General features: G+C 40.7%; 1 protein-coding gene across 1 annotated transcript; it reads right to left on the bottom strand.

Annotated features, from left to right (window-relative positions):
• Positions 1–1,187: 1,187 nt before the first annotated feature.
• On the bottom strand, positions 1,188–13,066 carry C2H5orf15 (chromosome 2 C5orf15 homolog). Its single transcript, XM_020794471.3, has 3 exons — positions 12,865–13,066; positions 6,275–6,861; positions 1,188–2,900 (listed from the first exon to the last, which is right to left on the bottom strand). The coding sequence occupies exons 1-3, from the start codon at positions 12,989–12,991 to the stop codon at positions 2,769–2,771; spliced, it is 846 nt and encodes a 281-aa protein (XP_020650130.3). The 5' UTR covers positions 12,992–13,066; the 3' UTR covers positions 1,188–2,768.
• Positions 13,067–13,271: the final 205 nt, after the last annotated feature.

Genomic DNA, 13,271 nt, shown 5'->3' with positions numbered 1-13,271 from the left:
GTTTGGGATGGGGGGTATTTCTGTGCTGTATTCTGATGGGTCCTGCAGTGTTTTTGTTTTGTTTTGTTTTTTTGCTTTTCTGTGTGTGGGGGGGGTTCGGCCCGAACTGATTAATCGTGCTTCCGATGGGTCTTGCAGGTTTTTTTGTGTTTTGGTATGTGTTTTTTTTCCCTGCCTGAATGGATTAATCGCACTTCTGATTGGTCTTGCAGTGGTTTTTTGGTATGTGTTTTTCCCCCGGCCCAACCGGATTAATTGCATTCTGATGGGTCTTGCAGGGTTTTTTTTGTGTTTTGGTATGTGGTTTTTTTTCCAGCCCAAATGGATTAAACACGCTTCCGATGGGTCTTGTAGTGGTTTATTGTTTTTTGGTGTGTGTTTTTCTGGCCCAAACGGATTAATTGTGTTACTGATTGGGTGTGTGTGTGTGTGTGTGTGTGTGTGTGTGTGTGTGTGTGTGTGTGTGTGTGTGTGTGTGTGTGTGTGTGTGTGTGTGTGTGTGTGTGTGTGTGTGTGTGTGTGTGTGTGTGTGTGTGTGTGTGTGTGTGTGTGTGTGTGTGTGTGTGTGTGTGTTTCAATCCGGAATGGAGTAATCACATTTCAATGCATTCCTATGGGAAATGGTGCTTTGCGTTACAACCAACTTAAGTTACAACCATCTTCCGGAAACAATTAAGTTCGTAACTCAAGGCACCACTGTACTTCAAAACTCTGAAAAAGCAAAGGCTACTCTTGTATGTAAAATATATATTGTAGCAATCACTTTGAAGTCTGACAGTGTTCATCCCTACATAGAGGGCAACAAATTTCAGGCCATTGTGTTAAATCATTGACAAAAAGTTATAACTATTTTATTGTTTCTAATCAGAGTGAATGTGACAAGCTTCTGTCAAGTTCTGAATTTCAAAAGCAAGATTCAAATCTAAATCATGTTGGGTAGGGGCTGCAAATCAGTGCAAGCCAAACTGCACTGCCTTTTGAATAATCAAATTGGGGACTTAACTAAACTTTGTTGTCAAATCTGAACACTTTTTAAACTTAAAAAGAGTAAGTAAACTGATTTTTTTTTGCACTACCTGCACAAGGTAAAGCAATTATTCATTCAGAATTGTTTTCAGTATTTCAAGCTGCCTTCACCAAGAGAGAACTCTTTTATACAGAAATATACAAAGCAAGCTACTAAAGAATTATATTGTTGGGAGTTTATTTCAAAAGTCTTATTAAAAGTGGTACAAGATCAAATATGATAAAAACCACTGCAGAAAACAGTCCTGGAGTTTATTGTTTGTGCTGCACTTTCTTATGTTTAGGAGTACAAAATGAAGGAATATAGCAGCTCAGTTGATCTATCTATTAAAATAGGATCATGCCCACCACAACTCTTCTCATGTTAGAGGTTTGGGAGTTTTTCAGAATATTTCAATACTTAAAAATAAATTCATTAGCTACACTTCATTATTTACATGTTCCTCCACCCAGAGAAAAACAACACTCAACAACAGGATGTACATTCAAGTAAAACCACTGATTTATATACGTTACAATTTGTGGAAATGAAGATAAATAACAAAATGTACAGTTTTTAAAAATACAACCTGCTGATTTTTTCTTCTTCAAAATGAAACAAAATGGTGCCATGTTTTCTGAATAAGGGCCACCTCAGGATGTCATTCTTATAATTGCAGCTAAGTGTGACCAATACTGTCATTAACTCAGGCCAACAACCAATACTAGGCAAGCAAACTACCTTTTTCCTGCTGTGCCAAGCCTCCAGAGTAATTGGAGGGGGTGCATTATGGGGAAGGGAGTCCATTCTACAAGCAAGCATCTTTCCCATTGGAGAACCCACACTCCTGGATCCAAATGTCTCTAAAATCTGCATCCTTTCCATGTTTGTAATAACAAAATTGCAAATAATACCTTGGCAAGCCCTACTTAAAATATCAAAGCAGCACAGATGAGAATGTTTTACTGGTCTTTTTGTGCAATTGAGTGTCTAGCCTGAAAACATTTTATTTTAATTCTTGTTTTTTAAAAGCAAATATCCCCCCCGCCCCAAAAAAAACACAATGGAGAAATGTTTGGCTCAGTATCACCAGCACGTATTCATGAATCATGCAAGCCAAACTCATCAATAATACATAAAAAATATTTCTTAAAATGTTTCTCTATGCAAATGCAACAGAAAAAAAATACAAAAATGATTAGATATACAAGTAATGTGTCTAGAAGGAACCTAATTTTATTCCACCTTTGTATTTATGAAACAAATAGGATACATGATTGAAATAGGGAATTACCAGAAGTTTCTTTCAGTACAGTGGTTTCCAACATTAGGAAACCCTGGTGTTCTTGGACTGCAACTCCGAGAAACCCCTATAAGCACAGCTAGTGGTGAAGACTTGTGGGAATTGCACTCCAAGAACACTTGGGATACCCAAGGTTGGAAACCACTGTTTTAGTATGATTCATTGGTGATATTTATCACTAAGATGTTGAGTAATGAGCATTATGAGGCTATGTTCTAAACTAGGACTACTGTTTCAGCCAGAAGATAAAGTGAGTAAAAATGCCACTATGTGCAGTGAAGCTGGGGTATGGCTGTCACCATAAGTCAATATTAATCTTTCATGCCCTCATTTTAAGGCTAAAACCTGCAAGGCAAGAAGAATGTGCATATGCCCATGGCTTAGAGCAAATGCCTGCACATTATATAAAAAACAAGGCAGAGTAAACCACAAGTTCAGTAAACTGGGATCACAACACATTTAAAAAATGTAATCATTGGTAATTTTTAATGAAGGCATAGCTTCATTAACATTTTGATCTAAACGATGATATCCAACTGTTCTGGAACAAAGCCCATCTCGCCATCTTCTGCTCTGAACTAGCAAAATGATCTGGAAAGAAAAGAACAGGTAGCTAGTTACAAACAGGTATCAGTGGGGCTGAATATATAGTTACAGTAAATAACTGTATTAATTTTCTGATCAATCTTTGCAAGCCATCATAACTATTTAGTTCTCTAAATTGTGCTGTTTTTATTTACAATTATAACTAGCAAACTGCTTATCATTACCATTGACAGCATTTATGTATTTCTGCAGATATGAATGGCTGCATGCTTCAATGGAAAAAACTAAAACACTTGTCATTATGGATACAACTGAGACAAACCAAATACAGGATCCTATAGATAGATTAGATTAGATTAGATTAGATTAGATTAGATTAGATTAGATTAGATTAGATTAGATTAGATAGATAGATAGATAGATAGATAGATAGATAGATAGATAGATAGATAGATAGATAGATAGATAGATAGATAGATAGATAGATAGATAGATAGATAGACAGACAGATTTCTGCTGAACAGCTGAATCCAGAAGTAGAAAGCAGAAATGTTTGTTTCTCACTACAATCCTTCCCTTTCACTATCAAAACTTGCAAAAAAAAAAAAAAACCCACCCTTTGGAATGTTTTCAGAAAGCTCCAAGGACTTTGGAAGTGAGGAGAAGGGAAGGAAGCAGCACTGCACTGGCACTACAGCACCACCCACCAGAATGGTTTTAGCCCTTGATCCATGCTCCCATATCAGAGAAGAACCTGCTACTCCAGCAAGATTCAAACTACAGCACAATCTAATTTTACAAGTGATACACCATCATCTCTATCTAACAAGAGCTGTGGGCTGGGTTAAGCTATGATGCACACCTCTCATAGAAAGATGGGCAAATTGCAGTAGAATATTCATAACAGGAGCTGACTGGACATATTCAAAAGTTACCACAGTTTCAAACACATGAATGTCAATATTTTCCTTAGGTTAGCTTATCCCAGAAAGTGATAAATATTAAGCAAACTAAAGTACACTTAAAAGTGTTTGTTAACATTTTAGGCTATGTAAAAGTAAAGGTAAAGGTTCCCCTTGACAATTTGTCCAGTCGTATCTAACTCTAGGGGGTGGTGCTCATCTCATTTTCCAACCCATAGAGCTAGCGTTTGTCTGAAGACAATCTTCCGTGGTCACATGGCCAGCGTGGCTAGACACAGAATGCTGTTACCTTCCCACCATGGTGGTACCTATTTATCTACTCTCATTTTGCATTTTTGCATGCTTTCGAACTGCTAGGTTGGCAGGAGCTGGGACAAGCGACGGGGGCTCACTCCATCACATAGATTCGATCTTACGACTGCAGGTCTTCTGACCTTGCAGCACAGAGGCTTCTGCGGTTTTAACCAGCAGCACCACCACTTGGCTGTGTAAGACTATGTAAGTCCATGTCAATCATTCCATCTACCAACAAATCTTCAGTTGTAGAAGAAAATGTTTCAAAATCAGTACTTAATCAATTTTTACTCCTGGTACATCACCATCTCTGCTTTTTTTTAAAAAGCACTGTTTTCTATTTAAAAAGCAATGTCCTAATCTTATTCAGGTGGCTCCATAGTGAAAATAATGAGTAATGACATTGCCTCTTTGGTATAAATAGGTGATTGTACTAAAACAGATAGATATCTTCTTGCTTAGCACAGTAAGTAGAGATAGCCACAACTTAAGTCATGCTGCATGACATGAAGCTGTCAGTGCAGCACCACAGGTGCTGTGTGTATTCTTCCCAGGCCTCCTGGGCTGGCTGACCCACTCACCATCTGTCACATGCTGCTGAGGTCCTCCTTCTCTAGCGGCGCTCCCGTCTGGGTAGCAGCTCAGGCTGCCCTTCCTTGCCTCCTCGAGCAGCTGACCACTCGGACGAGAGGCAGGATGGGGATTCTCCCAACACAGCCAATGGTTGGCTGCTGGAGGAGGTGTTACATACAGCACTGATGTTACCTGTCTGTCATGGGTTTGGAGGGAAAGTTCCATCCTATGGGGAGTGGAAGGCGGGACATCAGGAGGAGGGGCTGTACTGTATATATATATGTGAAGCGTGTGTGAAGGAGAAGGAGACGAAGCAGCAGCTGGGAAGAAGAAGCTGGTGTGGGAGTCTGTGTGTCAGACAGGGTACTACTGTGTGTCAGTCAGTACCAACCTGATAGGTTCAGGTGGCTGTTGGTTAGCCAGAACTGATAGGTTCAGGGTCTGTGCTTCAAGTTAAGTGTTCTGTGTGAACCAAACTGTGTGCATGTATGAATGTGACTAAGCCACGTTACTATATCTTATTCACCTGATCATTTTATTTTCCCTGTGTGTTGTATTTAAATAAACCTTATTCTTTTATTTGTTGAAAATCCATCCCTGGTCTGTGTGACTTCTTATAGGGAATGGTTGGTGGCAGCTTAGTTAACTGTGGCAGATCCCAGTAGGTCTGGGTTTGCCACAGGGCAGTTGAAGTTCCTGCCCAGACTGGAGTGCCACCAGAGATGGAACTTCAATGGTGTGAGATAGATGGCCCAGGAAGTGGGAGAATGGCCCATGTGGCACCTATGGTGCTGCGCTGAAGTCTTTGTACAATGCGGCACAACTTAAGTTGTGCCCATCTCTAACAGTAAGTTACAACTAGAGTAGGCCTACTGAATCAGTAAGGGTTTGATGATTCAACTCCTCTGTAAGTTCTATTGATTCAATGCACCTACTCCAGCTGCAACTTACTACACTAAGCAACAAGATTTCAGAGTGTTAAAACTGGATGAATGGAATAAAATAACTTGCCCAGGACTCTTGGGGCTGAAAGATAAACCTAGAATACACTAGAATACAGCACAATGCTCAATGCATCATATTCAATTACAGATGTACAGAAAATAAGTGAAGAAATAAAAGGAATGTAACAGCACTTTAACTGCTTTTTAAGAAAAAGCAGGTATTATTTAGATTCTTCAATACAATGTTTAAGGAGTTATGAAACGATTTTGACTTATAGAGTGGAGCTACTCATAAGACACTAATATACTCATAAGAGCTGTTTATCCAGTAATATGTCATTCTTCTCTGGTTCCTAAACAGGCAACTTTGCTTAACTAATTTTGTGAAAATATCCAAAGTGCCTTGCAATACAGAATTGATTTGAAGTAGATTAGCAAATAAATCATCTTACTAATAAATGTTGAAGTCAAACTTGATGTTTTCTAATTTTTGCAGTGCTGCATTTCATAACCTAATTCAACTATGCTTAGCCTTAATCCAAGAATCAATAATGTAAAAGAGATATAATTTGAACATGCCAATTTGCAATCTCAGTAAAGGTATTTATTACTGAACATGGCTCTAAAGAATTCCAAGAAAAATATTCAGAGTTTAATATGCTCTGAATTGTTAAGTTCAGCCTACCTTTCTTTTATTGTGATATGTGATGTAAACAACAGCTACCAAAAAGGCAACAATAACCAGATGAAAAAAGAAATGGCTATCTTCTTCCAGTTCTGAGACTTGAGAGTCCTTCATCTCATCAGCAAATGATTTCCTGTTTTCATAGCTGTGCATACTTGTCAAATCTTCTGCAAATTCAGGAATGCTTTGGTCATCTTGATCATCCCCTTGAGAATCAAACTGGTCATCATCCTCTGGAAAACTAGTATCTATAGGTTCATCTGGTGTTGGTAGCGAACTAGCAAATTCATATTTGTCTGTAATGTCATCTCTATTAATATTTGTGTCTTCTGAAATATCAACAATCATTTCTGTATTAGGACTGGGAGTCACAGAAAGTGGCACAGGTGATGTGGATGGCTTCTCTTTTGCTATAGTTGGCCCAGGTGCTACAGGGGTGCCAGTTTTCACAGATGGTGGAGACATGGTTTCTTTTGTTGTACTCTTCACAATGTTTTGACTGGCTGCTGCAATAACAGGTGCTATACTGTGAGTTTCAGTCGGCATTAATTTGATAGAATTCATATTCAAGCTTGCATCACGTGTATCTGGAGGAGACAATTTAAAAATCAGGATAATATCAAATTATAATCAAATATTCTCATAGGGTTCCTAGATTTCAGAAATGAAGTGAAAAAGAACACAGTACATAGCAAATCAAAATTGCTATCCATTTAAAAATAATAGATATTATATATCGCTTGGGAATCAACAGAATCTGCATTCAGTAAAGATGTAGCTCCAACCTTACACTGAACATTCCTATGAAATAATTGCATGAGACAAATATATTAGCCTCAACTTGTTAGACTCTACTGTCAACAATCTAAAAAGCTGAATTAAAACTTTGGCTTTGCAGATATTTAAACTGTATTTTAAAAACTAAATTAGAAGGACACAGATTTGAGCAAATGACAGATAGCTAAAGACTGTGAATTTAAATAACATGTTGTGCTTTGCTACTGTTTGATTGTAATTATTTTAAACTGAGATCTTTTTGCATGATTTGTACCTAACTTAATTTAATACAGAATCACAAAATCATGAGGTTGGAAGGAGCCTCTAAGGCAACTGAGTCAAACCTCCTGCTCAGTACAGGAATAAAAATCAAAGGATGCCTGCCTGGTCTCTTGAATGCCTCCAGTGCTGGAGCATTCAGCACCTCACAAGGTAATTGGTTTCATTGCTGTACTGGTCTAACAGTTAGGAAATTTTTCCTGATATTCAACAGAAATCTGCTTTTCTGTAACTTGAGCCCATTGTTGCGTGTCCTGCACTCTGGAATGATCGAGAACAGATCCTGCCCCTCCTCTGTATTACAGCCTTTTGAGTATTTGAAAAATGCTATTATACCTTCCCTCTTCTTTTCTCAAGGCTACACATGCCCAGTTCTTTCAGTCTTTCCTCATAAGGTTTGGTTTCCTGTCCCCTGATCATTTATTTATTTTATTAGATTTATACCCCGCCCATCTAGACCAATGGTCTACTCTTGTTGCCCTCCTCTGACTGTGTTCCAGTTTGTCAGCATTCTTTGTTCAGTGCAGTGCCCCAAACTGAACACTATTCAAGATTAGTCCTAACCACTGCTTAACAGAAGGGAACTACAGTAGTACCTCACGGGATTTGAAGACTATACTTCTGTTAATGCAGCCTAAAATAGCATTTGCCTTTTTTGCAGCCACATCACACTGTGATCTAAAATGACTCCAAGATTCTGAAAATTAATTAAATTCTGTTTCAATATTTGTACAATGTTTGTAATAAAACAAACAACATATGAAGAGATCTTGCTTTTTATCTATCCTTGACTTGCAAAAATGTGTTTTTAATACATTCTAATGTGTGGCAAAACAGCTTACACAAGTATTTTATGCAGCTTCTCAACCCACAAAGGGGGAGGGGAATTTAAACAAAAAATTAAAAATGGATTATTAGGGCAACAGTTTTAAAATTTGAGTCTAAAAAGACTAATTGCACGCAAACAAAAAAGTAAAATCTGTGGAATACTGTACTACTATAAGAACTACTAAATAAAACCTATTAACTAAAAATGGTACATGAGGTTAGAAGGATTTTCAAGCGAGCTTCAGCCTCAGGAAAACAGCACACAGGCTTCAATAACGTCCCTTGCCACAATATGTAAAGAATTTCCACTGAGCTGTGGTGACTGATGGCCAATAAGCAAGAGAAGTCCTGAGAATGTTTCCCCCAGATAAAACCTGGCAAAGAGGGAACCAAAGAGAACTCAACCACCAAGCGAAGACCATCTGAGGTGAGTCTGTGAACCTTGCAGGGTTACAAGCCACCGTTGCTGGGACACCCTTTGTGCCAATCCGCAAAGGTAACCTCACTCTTAAGGTCTGGACTGGTTTCTGTAACATGGAGCAAGTGATGTAACACAGAGTCAAGAGGAAGCTAAGCCTAGGTTTGCTGGATTGACTAGGAATCATCTGGTTTGTGATGCAAGTGAAGCTGTTAATATTAATCACTTTCACCCATATTTAATGAACCCTTTTTCAACAAGTTCATTTGTCTCACTTGTGTGCTGTTTTCCTGAATGTGTATGTTTTTTTTCATCCTAAGCATAAGGTCATATGTTCAGCTGCTATGCTCCAGCATGTACAAGAGTGGAAGCTGGCTGTGTGGGCCCCATTCTTGCTTTCTTCTCCTTTAGAGGCTTCTGCTACAGTCTTCACTGCCTTCCCCACCTTTCTTGCTCCCCCTAATTGGAAGGCTTGTGGAGATGGTTACAGATGAGGTGTTTCTCTGCATCTTACTGGGTAACCTATAACTGGATAATCCCACTTCCAGGAGGGTTGAGGGTAGTGCTTCTTCAACTACCTCAAAATCTATTTGATAAGCCTCTGCTTCTTGATCCTCCAAAGCAGGGGTGTCCAACCTTTCATCTTCCCTGGGCCACATTGTAAGATGAAAATTTGGTTTGGCCCGCACACACATTTGGTTTGGGCCGCATGGGGGGGCAGCCCTGGCCGTCCTCCGCAGCCCTGCTCCAAGCACGCTTACTGGCAGCTGCAATCGCAGACAGCAGAGGCTGCCAGCTTCGACTCCAGCAGCTTTATGGGGCCGGGAGAGGGTCCACCTATTGACGGGGATGGCACAATGCAGTCACACAGCCCCCCTCTCCCCTCCCCTCCCCCTCCTTCCTTCCTTCCCTCTCTCCCCCTCTACTGTTGTGACATGCCCCGGCCACATTCCGGCTGCAAACACCGGCAATGTATCTTGAAACTTTGGAATTTCTTTAAAAATAAAAAATTGCACTGGGCCGCATTACGAGCTGACCTGGGCCGCATGCAGCCCTCAGGCCGCAGGTTGGACAAGCCTGCTTCAAAGCATCATCCATCTCTCTTCCTCTGTCCCCTCCCGTCTGGAGCAGTTTATCTTCCCGGCTTTTCTTATCCTGCTCCTCCTCCACTATTTTTAATTCTACCTACATGTCTCCAAACTTCCACCAGTTTCCTCCTCTTCCAGTTCCAAATCCCTTTTTTTATTCCCCACCTTTTCTACCATGCCAAAACTTTATCCCATCTCTTGTTCTTCCAAATGTACTCAGGTATTTGGAACAGTTTTTCCTGATCTATGTTCGTAGCTCACTCTGCAAAGACAACAATCATACATGCCGATTTCTTTAGGAGCCTTGTGGCACAGTGGTTAAATGGCAGTACTGCAGGCAAGACTCTGCTCACAAACTGAGTTTGACACTGACAGGCTCAGGTGGCCAGTTCAAAGCTGACTCAGCCTTCCATCCTACTGAGGTCAGTAAATTTAGAACTCAGCTCATTGGGTGGCGGGCAATGTGTAGCCTGCTGAATTAAACTGTACACCACCCAGAGAGTGCTTTAAGTGCTATGGGGTAGTATATAAGCAACAAACTTTACTTTGATTTTCCTTCTTTGACTACAGTCAAGCAAACCTACTTAAATCTAATCAACAGCCTTAACAAGAAAGTCCAATATAGCAATGCCATACCTAATCTTCTTGCAATGAAGGATACAACACAGCATGATTGTGCACTCCACTCTTATCATATTTTGGCTGAAATCCTGTTGGTGGAGCTGCATTATGCAGCTATACAAAGACTATACAACCATTTCACTGCTATACAAAACTTCCTAAAGCCTCTTCTCAGGTTTTGGGGACCACTAAGGTCTCCCTTCATCCTAAGGCAGCCTTTGGGAGCCAGGAGACAGAAGGAGGGCAAATTAAATATGGAAAATCACTGTCATCAGTCCCAGTCCCTCAAAACCTGAGGGGCCTCTGGGAAGTTTTTCATTCTCCTCAAAATGGCTGTAGCATGGCCACAGCTGATGACATCATCCTCCCTGCATAGGCTCTTGTGAGTCTGGCCAGGCTAAGCAATGTTTAATCACACTAGCAATATGAAGTTTTTAATATTTCTTTAATGTAAGCTTCAGTTGAAATTATGATTCAGGAAAATGACATTTGATAAAACAAAAATGAATAAGCATAAATGAACAATTAATCTCAGCAATCAAATGCAGGAAACAAAAGTACCCTGGAAAACTATGGGATTTAGCATTCAAAGTACCTGGGAGTAGTGAACAGAGAAGCTCTCATTTGCTTCCAACTAGCATGTAATAATTTTTTAAGTAGATGTTAGATGTTTTGAGTCAATCAAGCCATTCATAGATTCATGGCACATGAGTGCAACAGCTACACAAGCTGTTCCTTGTTTTAAAACCACATGTTTTTTCTAGACTGCAGAATTTAAAACAAAAATTCAAAACACAGACATATTAATCAAATTGCTTGCAGTGAAGGAAAGGACTCATTCAACACAAGAATGTTCAATCTCTGAAATGCTAAAATGAATGGATGCAATGATATAACCTACATTTAATGTTCAGAGAAAATCAGATAGGATCCCATGATAAGTAAATGAATAAAGGAAGTAGCTCAAGATAGGGTAGGAGTTCCTGAATAAAAATTTACTAAAACAACATCATAGTCAATGTGAAAAATGGAACAGATTAAAACAATGTTGTAATCACACTGAAAGTTTGTGGATGAATAGAAGTGTTTTAAAAATCAAGTACAAGAAATGGAACTAAGGTTCATCAGAGTTAAATATACCTGATTAGTCTAGACGTCTAGGGATAGTATTAGGAAATATCAAGCATAGAACAAGCTAAGTCTATTGAGAGATACTAAGAGCTACAAAGAAGACTTTCTCGAACATGTTTAAAGAGAAAGAATGAAAAGGTAGGTCAGGCTCTCAGAAGTAACAATGATATATTATGTAAATGACACTATGTCACACACAAAAACAAGCATACAACAAAACCAGGACAGTTCAATTTCTGTAATTTTACATGTTCCCAAAAGAAAGCCTGTGTACAACTTCTCAAAAGAAGCATGAGGAGTAATGACAAATCAATTGAAGTCTTTGTAAGGGAACAGCTCAGTGAGTTAGAACTATATGTTGATTTGATTCCATACTTGTGCCCTCCAGGAGAACAGCCAACTCTTGACACCAAAATTACATCTATCCCTTGCTGTCAATGGCAAATGAGCCTTTGTCAGGAGGCAGATACTGAAAAGGGGAAAGGAAAAATGAACCTGGGTTGTTGTCACTTGACTTATTTGCTGTCTTTTAAATGTGAGAGAGGACATTCAGAACCACAGTCCTTTCAAGCTGAAGTGGGATGATCGAGCCCAGTGCAATATTTTACAGTGAGTTTAGGCATCACAAACTTGATCTGAGGAAGCAGCCTTATCCAAAAAGGTCTTTCATAGGTACAACATCTGTCTTTTTTAATTATTTTGTTTTCACCTGATATGCTAGCACAGACTAGCATAGCAACCAGGTGTCTGGGAGAGAGCCACACTCAACCTAGGCTTTGTTGTTGTTGTTTAGTCATTAAATCGTGTCTGACTCTTCATGACCCCATGGACCAGAGCACACCAGGCCCTCCTGTCTTCCACTGCCTCCCGGAGCTGGGCCAAATTCATGGTGGTTGCTTCGGTGACACTGTCCATCCATCTCGTCCTCTGTCGTCCCCTTCTCCTCTTGCCCTCACACTTTCCCAACATCAGGGTCTTTTCCAGGGACCTAGGCTTATAAAGGTCTAATTGAAGGGTCACATTCTTCAAGGTTTGTACTGTGTGATGAAAACTCGGCTTCCTTTGGAGTTTTATTTTTGATTTTTATATTCAATTATTTTTGACACCTCCCCTGAGTAACCGCGTGAAAGTGTCCTGGAAAATGTGGAGGTCATCTGGAGAGAGCGAGCAAGGGAAAAGGAGGAAGGAGGGCCAGGCAGAACCAAGTCCCGCGGGGGCAGGAGGGCGAAAAAGAGGGAAGGAAAAGAAGCGAAAAAAGGAAGGGCACCCGCCGAGAGAAGCCACTCCTTGGGAGTTAAGGAGCAAGCCAAGCCTTCGGGGAAAGGCGACCCCAGGCGAAGGAAACCGAGGCTCCTCTCCCCTCCACCACCGCCACCCTTTTGGGCAACTGGAAGGCGACCTCCTGCCTGCGTTTCCCGCCCTCCTGCCTGAACACGACCTTTACTCACCGTTCTCACCTTGGCCCCGGACCGGCAGGGCCACGAACAAAAGGAAGAGAGACGTCCGGCCCAAAGACGGTAACGACGGCGTCTCTCCTACCCCAGCTCGCCTCGTCTTTCTCCCGGCAGCAGCCATGTTTACTCACAACCACTGGGGCTGGCCGGGGGGACGTGGCCTCCCCGCGATCCGCCTACCGCAGTCTCTGCGCTGCTAGGCAACGACGTTCCGTAGGAATGCGGTGCGTTGACGTCAAAACGCGCCGCTCCCTGGAGATGACCATAGACCGGAGTTCCCGAAGGAGAGAGAGCGCGAAAAAAGGAGAGTGATGCATCTCCTCATTTGCATAGGGGATTTCAGGGTCTGCGTTGGAAAAAAAAAGGATCGGGCGCCCGGGGATTAAAACTACCGTATGTAT

Source organism: Pogona vitticeps, chromosome 2 (genome assembly GCF_051106095.1).
Source record: "Pogona vitticeps strain Pit_001003342236 chromosome 2, PviZW2.1, whole genome shotgun sequence".
Taxonomy (NCBI): domain Eukaryota; kingdom Metazoa; phylum Chordata; class Lepidosauria; order Squamata; family Agamidae; genus Pogona; species Pogona vitticeps.
This window is presented reverse-complemented; position numbering and strand designations above follow the sequence as displayed.